This window comes from Prunus avium, chromosome 3 (assembly GCF_965620075.1).
Source record: "Prunus avium chromosome 3, drPruAviu1.hap1.1, whole genome shotgun sequence".
NCBI classification, from domain to species: Eukaryota; Viridiplantae; Streptophyta; class Magnoliopsida; order Rosales; family Rosaceae; genus Prunus; species Prunus avium.
This window is the reverse complement of record NC_142286.1, coordinates 4,426,760-4,439,764: the sequence shown is the minus strand read 5'-3', so window position 1 is coordinate 4,439,764 and position 13,005 is coordinate 4,426,760. Positions and strand designations below refer to the sequence as shown.

The 13,005-nt window shown below is 38.9% G+C and overlaps 1 protein-coding gene and 1 pseudogene across 2 annotated transcripts; both read right to left on the bottom strand.

The window, feature by feature from the left end:
* LOC110771609 (putative LRR receptor-like serine/threonine-protein kinase At1g05700) lies at positions 1–5,063 on the bottom strand (annotated as a pseudogene). Its single transcript, XR_015834462.1, has 13 exons — positions 4,495–5,063; positions 3,874–4,209; positions 3,157–3,302; positions 2,897–3,036; positions 2,725–2,796; positions 2,514–2,585; positions 2,352–2,432; positions 1,927–2,087; positions 1,595–1,819; positions 1,371–1,497; positions 1,169–1,231; positions 874–1,063; positions 1–677 (listed from the first exon to the last, which is right to left on the bottom strand). The product of XR_015834462.1 is annotated as a putative LRR receptor-like serine/threonine-protein kinase At1g05700 (transcript).
* Positions 5,064–6,019: 956 nt separating this feature from the next.
* On the bottom strand, positions 6,020–7,679 carry LOC110771608 (receptor-like protein kinase At3g21340). The gene is made up of 5 exons (XM_088250198.1): positions 7,464–7,679; positions 7,080–7,209; positions 6,937–6,999; positions 6,618–6,807; positions 6,020–6,504 (listed from the first exon to the last, which is right to left on the bottom strand). The coding sequence occupies exons 1-5, from the start codon at positions 7,677–7,679 to the stop codon at positions 6,105–6,107; spliced, it is 999 nt and encodes a 332-aa protein (XP_088106324.1). The 3' UTR covers positions 6,020–6,104.
* Positions 7,680–13,005: the final 5,326 nt, after the last annotated feature.

The following is a 13,005-nucleotide window of genomic DNA, read 5'->3' as shown; positions in this document are numbered from 1 at the left end:
TGGGAATATGACCTTAAGTTTAATACAAGAACAGACCTAAAAGAAGAGGCCAAATCCCAAATTCATGTGGACTTTAACAACATGCAAGAAAAATGGAAGATTACAAACTTGGGGAGCTGAAGCCTAACATCAGTGATGAGAAGAAACTTAAATCAATACTAGAAGTCTAGAACAGAGCCAAAACAAGAGCCTAAATTCATGCTTCTTTTCATGGTACTATATATAACTGGATAAGCTACAACAACGCAGCGTCATGTACTAGTACTACCTGACAGAGGGGGTTAGCCTAGCAATCGAATTGTCAGGCATTAACTCATTGGGATTTTCAAATTCACCTCCAAGTACGGCTATGTTTCGTTCGAGCATACTCCGTTGCCAAACACTCCTTCAAATCCACCACCATGATTCATGCTAGGCCTTTTGATCGCATTTATGGATACACATGCCATTGCTATTCCACAGCTTTCCAGACGGAGTTGGAATTGAAATTTCCCTCCAACCTCGGATCGACAATGCTGTTAATGTCACCATTTGCTAGCATGAAACCAACCCATTGACTCATGTGAATTCTCTCAAGTGTCCTCGTTATAACCGGTCTACTTGTGATAATTTCCAACAACACAACCCCAAAGCTATATACATCACTTTTCTCATTTAACCTGTTTGATAGGTAGAACCTGCAAGCCAAACCACATATGCAATTCGGATAATATCTTCTAATGCAAAAGACTTTGCTAAATGTCCACTTGTTTGTTATTTCCTAATTCTTGTTCCTGTTTTATTTAATTTGTGTTTGCTTCACTGACATAACATGTTATGAATTTAAGTACAACCAAAGATGATCATGGGGAACTAAAAGTGCGAAATACTTACTCAGGATCGAGATAGCCAGGAGTGCCAGCAAGAAGGCTGGATGCATGAGTTCCATCATGAGTAGGGAAATTTCTGGATAGGCCAAAATCAGATATTTTGGCTTGGAAACTTTCATTCAGCAAGATGTTTGTTGATTTCACATCCCTGTGCATTATCGGTGGCTTACAACCACAATGCAGATACTCCAACCCTGCATTTTAAAATTCTTACATCGCTTACACAAAAGTTCAAACAAATAAAAGGGATTCATGTTATAAAAAAACAAAGGATCATGAAAATCATTTTAGGTGCAGACCTTGTGCAGCATCTGTTGCTATTCGAAGTCCATCTTCCCAAGTCAAGATACTTGATCTGCTATCTGCATCCATTAGAAGAACAGAAGAGCGTAAGCCTTGTTTCTTTCTGTCTTAACTTACAAAGGAGCCCCAATCATATGGTGGTGCAAGAATTAAGTTACAGAGTTCCCAAAAATTTGGAAGTACTACTTGCACCCAAACCTGAAAGATGGTTCAATAAGTTCCCATTGGCCATATACTCGTAGACAAGCCCTACTTTGGTTTCGTCGTTGCAATATCCAACAAGGCTTGTCAAGTTTTTATGATGAACTCTCATAAGAAGATTAACCTGCAGTTTAAGAGGCCATAAATAAACACATGTCAATTCATTACATAAAATTGAGCTCAAGACATTGTGTTAATTTATTTGATTTGACAAACATTACCTCTGCATGAAACTGTTGGAACCCTTGAACAGATGATGCTGAAAGCATCTTTATAGCTACTTGAGTATGTTCCTTGTAGCCATGATACACGGTTCCAAATCCACCTCTGCCAAGGACCCTCTCAAAAGGTGTTGGTCATCTTTAGTATCTCAGAATATGTGAACTGTCGCTTTGTTGATTCTACTGACCCGTATTGAGGGATGGCTTTTGCATCTATGATATCTCCTAAGAACATTACAAGCTTAATGAGCATGTATCTTATACAACCAAACCTTCAGTCTTCATCATTTATCGCCCAAAGAAATTACTTAAACAAATATTGGAAGTCTTACCATGTTGCCTTTTCCTTTTGAAGCCCCACCAGCAGATAGCTGCTACAACTAATAAGAGGATGAAAATTCCAGCGATTGACACTACTATGGGAATAACGAAGCTGTGCTTCTTCTTCAATATGCAAGAAACATGTCGAGATAGATGTGCATTATCGCACAAACTGAGATCAAATGGTTGATGGAAAATGCAGTTAGATTTTGATAAATTATAATCACCGATTGTAATATCCTCTGTAATATGTTACAAATCTCTGTTTTCAGAAAAAATAAAAATAAAAATAAAAAGGAAGATGTTTTAACTCTCAATAATCAGATTCTAAGGAAATACCTGATAATTAAATATTTTGGATGCTGAGAAAGGCTTACCTTAGTGATAGAAAACCATTATTCTTTCTGAAGGCCATGATTTTCTATGAAAGGCTTACCTTAGTGATAGAAAACCATTATTCTTTCTTTCAATCAGTCCTACCGGAATCGAGCCTGTGAACTTGTTTTTCTCCAAGTTACTGCAAAGATCAAATCTATCACAGTGCTTTCTAACAAATTAAGCATTTACAGTACTTTAGACATATAACCAAATAACATACAGGACAGTCAAATTTGGGAGTTTAGACAAAAAGTATGGGATTGGTCCTGTTAAGTTGTTGTTTGATAAATCCCTGAAATCATGAGCAGCTCAACTCATTCAAATTAAAACAAATACTCATCTATTACATTGGTAAGGTAAATACATTGTGTACCTTCTCATTAATGACATTGATAATTACTCATTTAGCAAATGCAGCAAGACATACTTACAAAGACTGTATCATTGTGAGATTGGATATAGAAGCAGCTATCTCCCCTGTTAAGCCACTCGAGGACAAGTTCCTGATTGAATTTTTTGTAGATTCAATAATTAAGACATGATGAGGTATAATTAACTCAAATATCAGGAGAAGTTTGTTTGAGGTCATATATATATACTTACAAGGATATGATTCTTGGTGACTCAAGGTCTTGATAATTACACTTTACACCTTCCCAAACGAAATGTTGAGGGGCACATGGATCTCCTTGCCAAATTCCTTTTAATTTTATAAGTTGACTTGATGTATGCGATTGCATCAACTATAATATTTTCACATTCAAACAGAAATTTCATCAGAACAATTCATAAATATACCTGCGTACTGGTAAGGTACTAAATGATGAATCGACACGTGTAAGAAAGAACTAATTAGTGGTTACCTTCTTCTTGGCTTGTTTCTGCTTCTATAAATTTTTTAACCATATAAATCTCGAAAGCATTGAGGATGGGTGGAAGGGTAGAGTTCTCAGCCCTGGTGATTGAAATATTAGCATATTGTGCACTCCAAGCCCCAATGCTGTGAATGGTATAGGACTGTTGGAATTTAGTAGGTAGTGATGTGAGTTGCTCTGATACCACTGTTGGATTGTAGGGGAAACAAAGTGATTTTATTATATTTGGAGGAGAATAGTACATAGGTGAGGTATAGGCTAATTGGCCTTCTTCATAGCTTATTGGCTTATTGGCCACCACACTTGATTTAGATTAGTTTTGGGCTATTTGGCCCTTACACTTTGATTGGTGAGCTTATTTGCTCCTCAACATAGTTTAATTTTGGTAGCTCTTGGCTCCCTAATGGTTTGGGAGTTCTCTTGTTACACTCCCACATAGATTGGGAGTTGATTGGTTCACTCCACATTTCATTGTAGTTGCATGCCTATTTATAGGCATTCTCTTGTTCTAGAAAGTTCTTCCAACTTCAATTGCTTTTTGTTCCACCTCCTTATTCTTTTCTCCACAACTCTGGATTCTTCCACCAACTTGATCTCTTTACTCCATAAGTGTGTGGCTTTCTCTAGATAATTCTCCAATAGTCTAGGCTCATCTCAAAGCTTCTAGATTTTTCTATATTTTTGAACATACAAATGTGTATTAATTTCAACAAGGACAAGTACTGAGGAGGAGAAAATGGCCCAAAAGTGCGGCATCCGTACCTAAAAATGTATTGGAGTCTAGATTGGTTGACTTGGAGCCTTTCAACTTCTGCAAATTGCAGGTAACTATAATATTCTGCATTTATGTCCGGCAATCCGAAAATAATACTCAAGGAATCACTTGGATCTTTTGGCGTGGAAGCAGTACTCATAACTACTGATGGTGGTTGGTAAGGGTCGTCAGATTTAGTGTCGATGGTGGATAAGGAATTTAGTTGCGTCCATTCATCAAGCTCATTATAGGAACTCCAGAAGCGATCATGAATATCGAATGGATACCTAGTTAAATCAATTAATACAACCAATGTTCCCTCATAAATATAATTGAAATTAAATGTTTCAAGGATTGCAAACACACAGATATATATATATATATATATATATATATATGTGTGTGTGTGTGTGTGTATATGTGTGATTTTCAATTCATTGAGGGATCCCTTAAATAAGCTTATTTGAAAAAATATTAGTAAGGCACCCTAAAGTGTGTCCCACAAATAAAATTTGGGATTTCTCAATAGAAGGGGAATATATATATATATATATGGTTTGGAGATGACTCACCTGTATCCTCTCCTATCAGATCTTTGGGCCATGTCACACCGGTAGACAAGTGCCAATGACACCGTTACCGTGGGATAAGATGCATGAGGTAAAGGCCTGAGTTCTAGAGAAGATATAAACGGAACCCCAGAGCCTGTGTTCACCAAACAAACATGTATATAGTTAGTTTCGGAGTGCGACATTTATTAGCTCTTTGTAAGTGTTTACAGCGGAGTCGTTTTCGAACCTAACTGTATCCCACAAATTAGGTCCAAGGTGTAGATCAAATTCTGGTATCTTATTTTGGCCATCATAGTTGCCATATGTAAAACCCCCGCTCGCATAAAATATTTGTTGCCTCGTGTAACATTTATTTTGTAACAATTCCTGGCTCCTTCGGGGAAGCTCCTAACAGACCAGGATGGCTGTATATAGTTGTCTCTGTAATCAGGCGATATGGATTTACTTTCGCCGGTGTCTATGAAGGTTGCGTCTGAAATATAGTTAATGCCTGTTACCTTTTCAGAATAACTTGAATCTGTTTGGAGGCCGCAATCTATGCTAATGAATCCTGAGATATATACACACATATATGCAAGAAAGAGAATATATAGCTTAGCTATTATATTGTGTTACCAAAATTAGCAATTTGTTTTTCTTGCTGCTGATATAAGATATACCTGATTGACAATTTGTTTTTCCAATTAATGAGGTAGCGTTTGGTAGTTGCGCTCAGTCACCGCTGTTTTTTCAAAGCAGGGACAAGCCAGCTTTTAAAAACTGCTTAAAAAAAAATTTAACAGGTGGTTTTAATGAATTTTTGACATTCCCATAATGCCCTCACTTATTTTTCAAATGGACAGTACTTGTCCCTCCAATTACACCACTCCCATGAAAACAAGGCAACTTCATATTGTTTAGAGATATAATATGAGAATCCATATACTTGCACAAGTGCCAAAAAAAAATTGCTAATCACTTTTGATATGACTACGCCAAGTCCAACAATACTATCTACATTTGTTAATTATGATTTTTATTTTCTTTTTAAAGTGAAACTATAACAATTTCATTTTTGTTTCAATTCATAGAGAGTCAAAAAGCGATTTTCTAAAACAGAGAGGATGATTTTGATTTTTCCCCATTTACAGACTTTTGACCCATTGACCAGTGGTACAGCGAGAAGCAAGTGAAGTCAATGTTGTGTTGCATGTGCATGATTAAATTGGGTTGAAAACATACGGGGAGACTTGTAAGGTGGTTTAGGTGAGAGCAGGTAAAACAAGGAAGAGTTGGGTATTAATATTGATTCGGTAGTAAATCCATTCTCTTATTTTCCTTGTTTTGTTTTCTTTCTATTTTTTGGGTTTAGTAAGTAGTCTCTGTCTACAAATCTTAATCTATTTTTTGGGTAGAAAATCTAAAAACCAACTTGATAAACAATAAGAGTGGATTGGAACTTAATTAACTAATGACATAATTTGTTTGAATTCGTTAAAATGATTAACAAGGTAGGTTCTCTTAAATTATAGTATAGTACTAGTATAGATACAAGAAAAAGCTCTACAAATTAGTGCAAGGAATTTGAAATTTCGTGTAACATTCCAAGACTGCTAGTATTAGTTTGGGACTCAATGTGGGAAAGTCATTGTAACTGAGCTGCTTGAACTTGCATCATCGCTCTCCACAATCTCAGTTATTTCAAAAGGCATCTCAATTTCCAAGCATTCTTTCAAATTATTATGCACAACAGTTATATCTGGCCTTTGGATTGCTGTTGAAGATGCACATGCCATGGCAATTTCTATGGCTTTCCGAGCAGAAGAGTTGAGGTAGCTCCCTTGTAATCTTGAATCCACAATGCTTTCAATTTCCATGCTCTCGAATTTAGGACACATCCATTCACATATGTGAATAGGTACATCTTCTTCATCTCTTGCTATTGCTGCTCTACCGGTTATAAGCTCTAGCAACACAATCCCGAAGCTGTATATATCACTCTTTTTGTTGAGCCGTCCAGTGCTACAATATCTGGACATAACGTCAACACAAAATCTAATTAGATTGAGCATCGAAACTCAAACCTAATTGTCAATGCGCAAATCTCCTGGATTAAAAAAGGTAATTAAGTAATTAAGACTTACTGAGGATCAAGGTATCCAAATGTTCCCTTAGCAGCTGTTGAGACATGAGTGGCGCTTTCAGTTGAGAGAACTTTAGAAAGACCAAAGTCAGCTATCTTGGCTTGTAACTTTTCATTTAACAAGATATTGGACGTCTTTAAATCTCTATGCACTATTGGTGGCTTGCAACCATTGTGCAGATATTCCAGTCCTGCAAAAGTATATATATATATATGTGTGTGTGTGTGTCAGCCATGTTACATATACAAGCATAATAACATTATATATATATGGACTACATTATTTTTCAAAGAAAACATTTATTTTAGGGTTTAGTTACCTCGTGCTGTATCTACTGCAATTTCAAGTCTTTCCTTCCAAGTCAAAACGTCTTGAGTTACATCTGCACAGAAAAGTTTTCCATCCTCATAAAGTTGTTCCGATTTCGTTGAAAATAATTAAGGAGAATTAGCTAGGTGTTACCAGCTGATAGATGCTGTTGCAAATTTCCATTCGCCACGTACTCATAAACAAGCGCCATAGTCTCCCCTTCATTACAGTACCCAACCAGAGAAACCAAATTTCTATGATGAGCTCTCATTAACAGTTCAACCTGCCATTTGTTTATGGCTACTATTTTTAGCAAAACTAATAATGATTTTGTTTAGTATCCGGTACGAAATCTCATAGAAATATAGAACTATATTATTTGTATCACATTTATTAGCCCATTTATTGACCACCAGGTGGACCTCACTAATGTATTTGGACTCGCCTCTATTAGAGAGGTGGTCAGTAATGTGGTCAATAAACGTAATACAAATAGCAACATTCTAAATATATACGTATATATTTGCACATAGCTACCTCATTTTTAAATTCTTTTGAGCCTTGCCTCGACAATGAATTGAGCAACTTCACAGCAACCTGAGTCTCATTTGTAAGAGTGCCAAGGTAGACTTTTCCAAATCCGCCTCTTCCAATTATTGATGCAAAATCGTTAGTAATCTTCACAATCTCCAAGTATGCAAAGTGTTGGCCCTCGCACTCCACCAACGTATTTGGTTTGAAATTCTTCATCATCTCTACAAACGAAAAGATTCATGACGATGGACATGAATATTGACATACATATGAGACCATTGCACGTTTATGAAGCAAGTTTTTCGTTTTTACAAAAAACATTCTAGGATGGTGGGAGTCACACTATCAATAAGAAATACTTGGCAGTCTTACCATGCTGTCGTTTCCATCTAAAGCCCATCCAGAAGACAGCTAATACACTTGACAAGAGCATTAACGATCCAACCAAGTACAGTGCTACGCGAGTACTGATATTCCGTTTCTTCTTTAATTCGCAAGATATTTGTTGGGAATCGGATAGATTTGGATTTTCGCAGAAACTGGCAACAAAATGGTGGATGGCAAGTTGGCAACTGTAGTAAGATTTTGATAGATATTATTTTATTGTTTATTTGCTAATTAAATTAAGAAGCACACCTTAATGATAGCAACCCACCCTTTCTTCTTTGAATGAGTCCGACAGGAACAGAACCTGTGAGTTTGTTTTTCTCCAAGTTTCTGCATACATAGGTAAACCACTGTATCTATCAGCATACCTTCTATTAATTAATTATGGAATTACAGTTCAGCCCCCATTAACAACAACTTACAGCGCGCTTAACTTTGGCAGTGTGGACAAAAACTCTGGAATTGATCCAGTTAGGTTGTTGTTTGATAAATCCCTGTAATGTATGTAATGACGATCAACATCAGCTCATTAATTTAGTAATTAATTAATCTATTTACCCTAAAGAATAGTTAAGGCTATTAAACATAGTGTAATGCTTTTGTTGTAATAACTTTAACCAAAAAATAAAATAAAATTGTCTCTATCTATACTAAAAATAGCTAGAGCGTTTTCTGGTAGAGAAAAACAGCTCGAGCTACTTTTGTTAGAAACTTTTAAATTTCTGTTTTTGTTTGTAAGGCTACTAGGAGGCCACATAGGCGGCATTTGAATTGGCTATTTCTAGACTTTCCTTCTGGTTGGCAAGCTGACCAGCAAGTGGGCTTTAAAGAGCCTTGTAATAGATATTTTGTAGAGTGTTGCTCTCTCAAGTGAATCAATCGAAAAAAAACAGAAAAGAAGAACAAGTCTGGACTTCTCCCTGGAGCAGACCTCTGAGTTCTAATTCCAAAATACTCTCTCTTATTATCTTTGCATATTAATCTCTTGAGTGATTTGCGACTAGTATTACCAAATTAAAATTCCAAACAAAAAGGCATACTTACAAAGTCTTTATCATAGTGAGATTTGATATGAAATGAGCTCTCTCTCCTGTTAATGCACTAGAGGACATGTCACGACCCGACTCCCCTAACACGATATTGTCCGCTTTGGGCCCCCCTCTCTGCCCTCACGGTTTTTGTTTCTGGGAGCTCACGAGCAACTTCCCAGTGGGTCACACATCCTGGGATTGCTCTGGCCCCCAACTCGCTTAATTTCGGAGTTCCTATGAATCCGAAGCCAGTGAGCTCCCAAAAGGCCTCGTGCTAGGAAGAGAAGTGCCCACACATTTAAAGCACTTCACCTTTCCCTCCCCAAGCGATGTGGGATTGCTCACCGTTCTTGTTTCCCCAAGACACGGGTCTTACAATCCACCCCCCTTGGGGCCCAGCGTCCTCGCTAGCACACTTGTAACACCCCGACCCTAAATTATTTAGCCACCAAATTATTTAATTTATTTAAATATGAATTTCCAATTTTGCCCTCGAGGTAGGGGCAAAATGGTCATTTTAAATCCGGAAGGATTTTGGGGCAGTGGCTGGTATTTTTATGTAGGTCGTACTGAGACGAGTCCGTAGACACGCGGTGAGCTCGATTCGGAGTTGTAACGAAAAAGATATGGTTAAAATACCCTCAGTGGCAAAATCATAAATAAATTGAAATGGATTTTAATAAAATCTCAGAATTTCTCTCTCTCTCTCTCTCTCTGGTTTTCACGACAGCAGGCCCCCTTTTAATTTGTTTTGGGAAACAGCCGGTGGCTTCCAAGAGCCACCGCCGTCGCCACAAGCCGCCTCCGGCCACGGGGCCGGACCCAAAAGAACCGGGCTGCCTCTCTCTTCTCATCCCGACCAATTTCATCCGCTGGAACCGCCGGTGCTGGCCGGAAATTGCAGAAATCCGAGCTGTTTTCGGACAGATTTTGACAGATTTTCCAAGCCTTCGTTCTCTCTCATTTCTCCACCAAATCGGACGAATGAGTTATGAAATTTCGACTATTTTTTATGATCTAGCTGCTGGTTGGGTAGGATTTCATAAATTTTGAGCATTGATAGTCCAATTTTCGAATTGAAATTCTGCCGTTTTGGGATCGTGATTCCGGCCACTTCCGTCGACTTTTTGGGTTATGTTCAAGAACAAAAGTGACTCCAAATTAGGTGTATTACTTAGGATAGGAGTCTTGGCCCGAGATTATGAGATTTTCCGGCGATGCGATATCGCTTTGGAAACCCACGCGCTGCCAGCACGTGTGGCGGCGCGTGGGCACTGCATCAGAGGGGTATTTTGTCCCAATGTGATCCCCTGGTTGTCACGAGCGCGTATGATTTTACGGATCTCAATTCGGATAACGTTTGAACCCCGAACGGATTTTACATATTGTGTGATTTCCGGGTTTGATATGTTAGAACCGTTGGATCGCTTCCAATTTAATATATGTTGATCTAGCATTCCTAGGATTGTGTAGGATTCGACAGATCGTGAATCGGAGCCCCGGATGTTCCGATTCAATAACTTAAAGTTTGTGTTTTTCAATAACCGTCCGATCGTACGATCTCGAGCAATCCGACCGTCCGTTTCGGACCAAACTTGAAGGACACGTATCCTAGAACGTGTGGAACACTTAGGAACTTCCGGATCGTAAAACGGAGGTCGTGGGCCCGGCGGGCCCGGTTGACCAAATTTGGAAGGTTTGACCCTCGGTTGACCATAAGTCTTCCGAGGTAGTTTACTCTTCGAAAAGTACTAGGACGACCCCTTTTTGGATGGATCTGGACCGCCATTTGATTGATGTTGAGTTTGTGGGTCTATGAGATTATTTTTATGATTTTGCGATGGAAAGTTTATGCATATTGTTTTAATGGTTTGTTGTGAGATTTATATTTATATTTATAAGTAGATTGTTAATTCGTGAGTAATCCTATTATTGTTAATAATTCGAGTTTCTTGAGTCATATATATAATATTTGAGGAATTGCTATCTATGTTGATTATGTGTGGGGTACTTGGGTTGTTGATGTGAGATGCTAGAAAGACAAGGGTTAGAATGTCGATTTGAGTGCTATTAGCTCTATCTTAGGTACCCCCTGGATATAGAATATGCTTGAGAATTTATTAGCTATACTATGAATAGGTTTTTTTTTTGGGAAAAATTGGATTAAGGAGGGGAATATTACTTTATAATATTTATATAAGGATTACGAACTCCACCATCATACGTACCTCCCCCTTGGATGATGATACTTGGAAACAGTGGATATGGACACTGAGATATATGGAAATTGTGGATATGGTCTGGATATGACGGAATCCGGGGCATCCTTGACGGGATGTCGCTGTAGACCCTTAATTGGGTAGTCTGCGCGCGTAGGGCTGTTTTCAGGCGTACGGGTCTTGATTCTTCGTCCGTACATGCTGGCTGAGAGTTAGTCCCCCAGTTGGACGGCTCGTCCCTAGCCACATGGGCGTTTGAGGCCGGATACTTGTGAGCTAGTCAACAATCCCCGGTTGGATTGTTTCCCCAGTACATGATGTGCATCATCATATGTACCTCCCCTTGGATACTGATACATGGATATAGTGGATATGGTTTGGATATGACGGAACTTGGGGCATACCTTAACGGGGTGTCGCTGTAGACCCTTAATTGGATAGTCTGCGCGCGTAGGGCTGTTTTCAGGCGTACGGGTCTTGATTCTTCGTCCATACGTGCTGGCTGAGAGTTAGTCCCCCAGTTGGATGGCTCGTCCCTAGCCACATGGGCGTTTGAGGCCGGATACTTGTGAGCTAGTCAACAATTCCCGATTGGATTGTTTTCCCCTGGTACATAATGATGGTGAGAGGTGGGTGTTATTATATATATATATATATATATATACTCATTTATAGGCATACATGTTACACATTGGTATATGTGGTTTTGATTCGGGTTTGAGATTCGTGAAATTGTACTTTGTGAGGACCTTGTTTATGTATGAATGTTTAAGCCTTGGATTGGGAAGTGTGGTACGGCAACATACGCCTTGGATAGGGTATGGTTGTGGGATTGAACTGATATAGAGGGAAGAAATTGATAATGGGTTTTATGTTTGAGAGTTTGTTTTGCCCAGGCCCTTCGGATGTCTTCTTATTACGATGCCTGGGGAGGAAAGTGATAATGTTTCAATGTGTTTTTATCGGATTTAGAATTGTGATAGATATGAATTGTATAGTTGGTTCTGTTGTAAATAATTGTCTATTATCGGAGTTGTGACCGTTGAGATGAGAACTACGTGTGGCTTGATCCCTTGTCCAAGGGTACGTAGGCAGCCTGGGGTCTCACTTAGGTGCAGCCGCGAAATATTATTGTGTTTAAAAGGTTTGATCGATTCTGGTGTATGTATTGTTCGACTTAAAAGCTTGCTGGTTTTGTTTCGAATTAATTGAAGGCTGGAGGCCTATTATGTGTTTGCATGTTGATAACTTGTGCATGATGCCAGTTGGGTTATAAAATATGTTTTAAATTTTCAGGTTGAAATTTGGGGAAAGTCCAATTTTCAGGGGAGGTTCTGTCGAAATTTCGGCAGAAAGTCTCGGTTCTTAGTAAGTGGGCCCGGCATTGGTGTGATGTCGAAAAATTTCCACAAGATTCGTCTCGGGTTCTGAGGAATTCAGGGCGGGTCTTGTCAACACTTCCGGTCGGGGTCCGGCTCTAATACCATTTGTCACGACCCGACTCCCCTAGCACGATATTGTCCGCTTTGAGCCCCCCTCTCTGCCCTCACAATTTTTGTTTTTGGGAGCTCACGAGCAACTTCCCAGTGGATCACGCATCCTGGGATTGCTTTGGCCCCCAACTCGCTTAACTTCGGAGTTCCTATGAATCCGAAGCCAGTGAGCTCCCAAAAGGCCTCGTGCTAGGAAGAGAAGTGTCCACACATTTAAAGCACTTAACCTTTCCCTCCCTGAGCGATATGGGATTGCTCACCGTTCTTGTTTCCCCAAGACACAGGTCTTACAGGACAAGTTCCTGCACGATTGCATGGAGATTCTCGCACTTAATTCACTACATGAAATTAATCAAAATATCGTGTTTACGTTTTCCTCAAGACATCAAAAGATACTTACATAATGTGGGAGCAT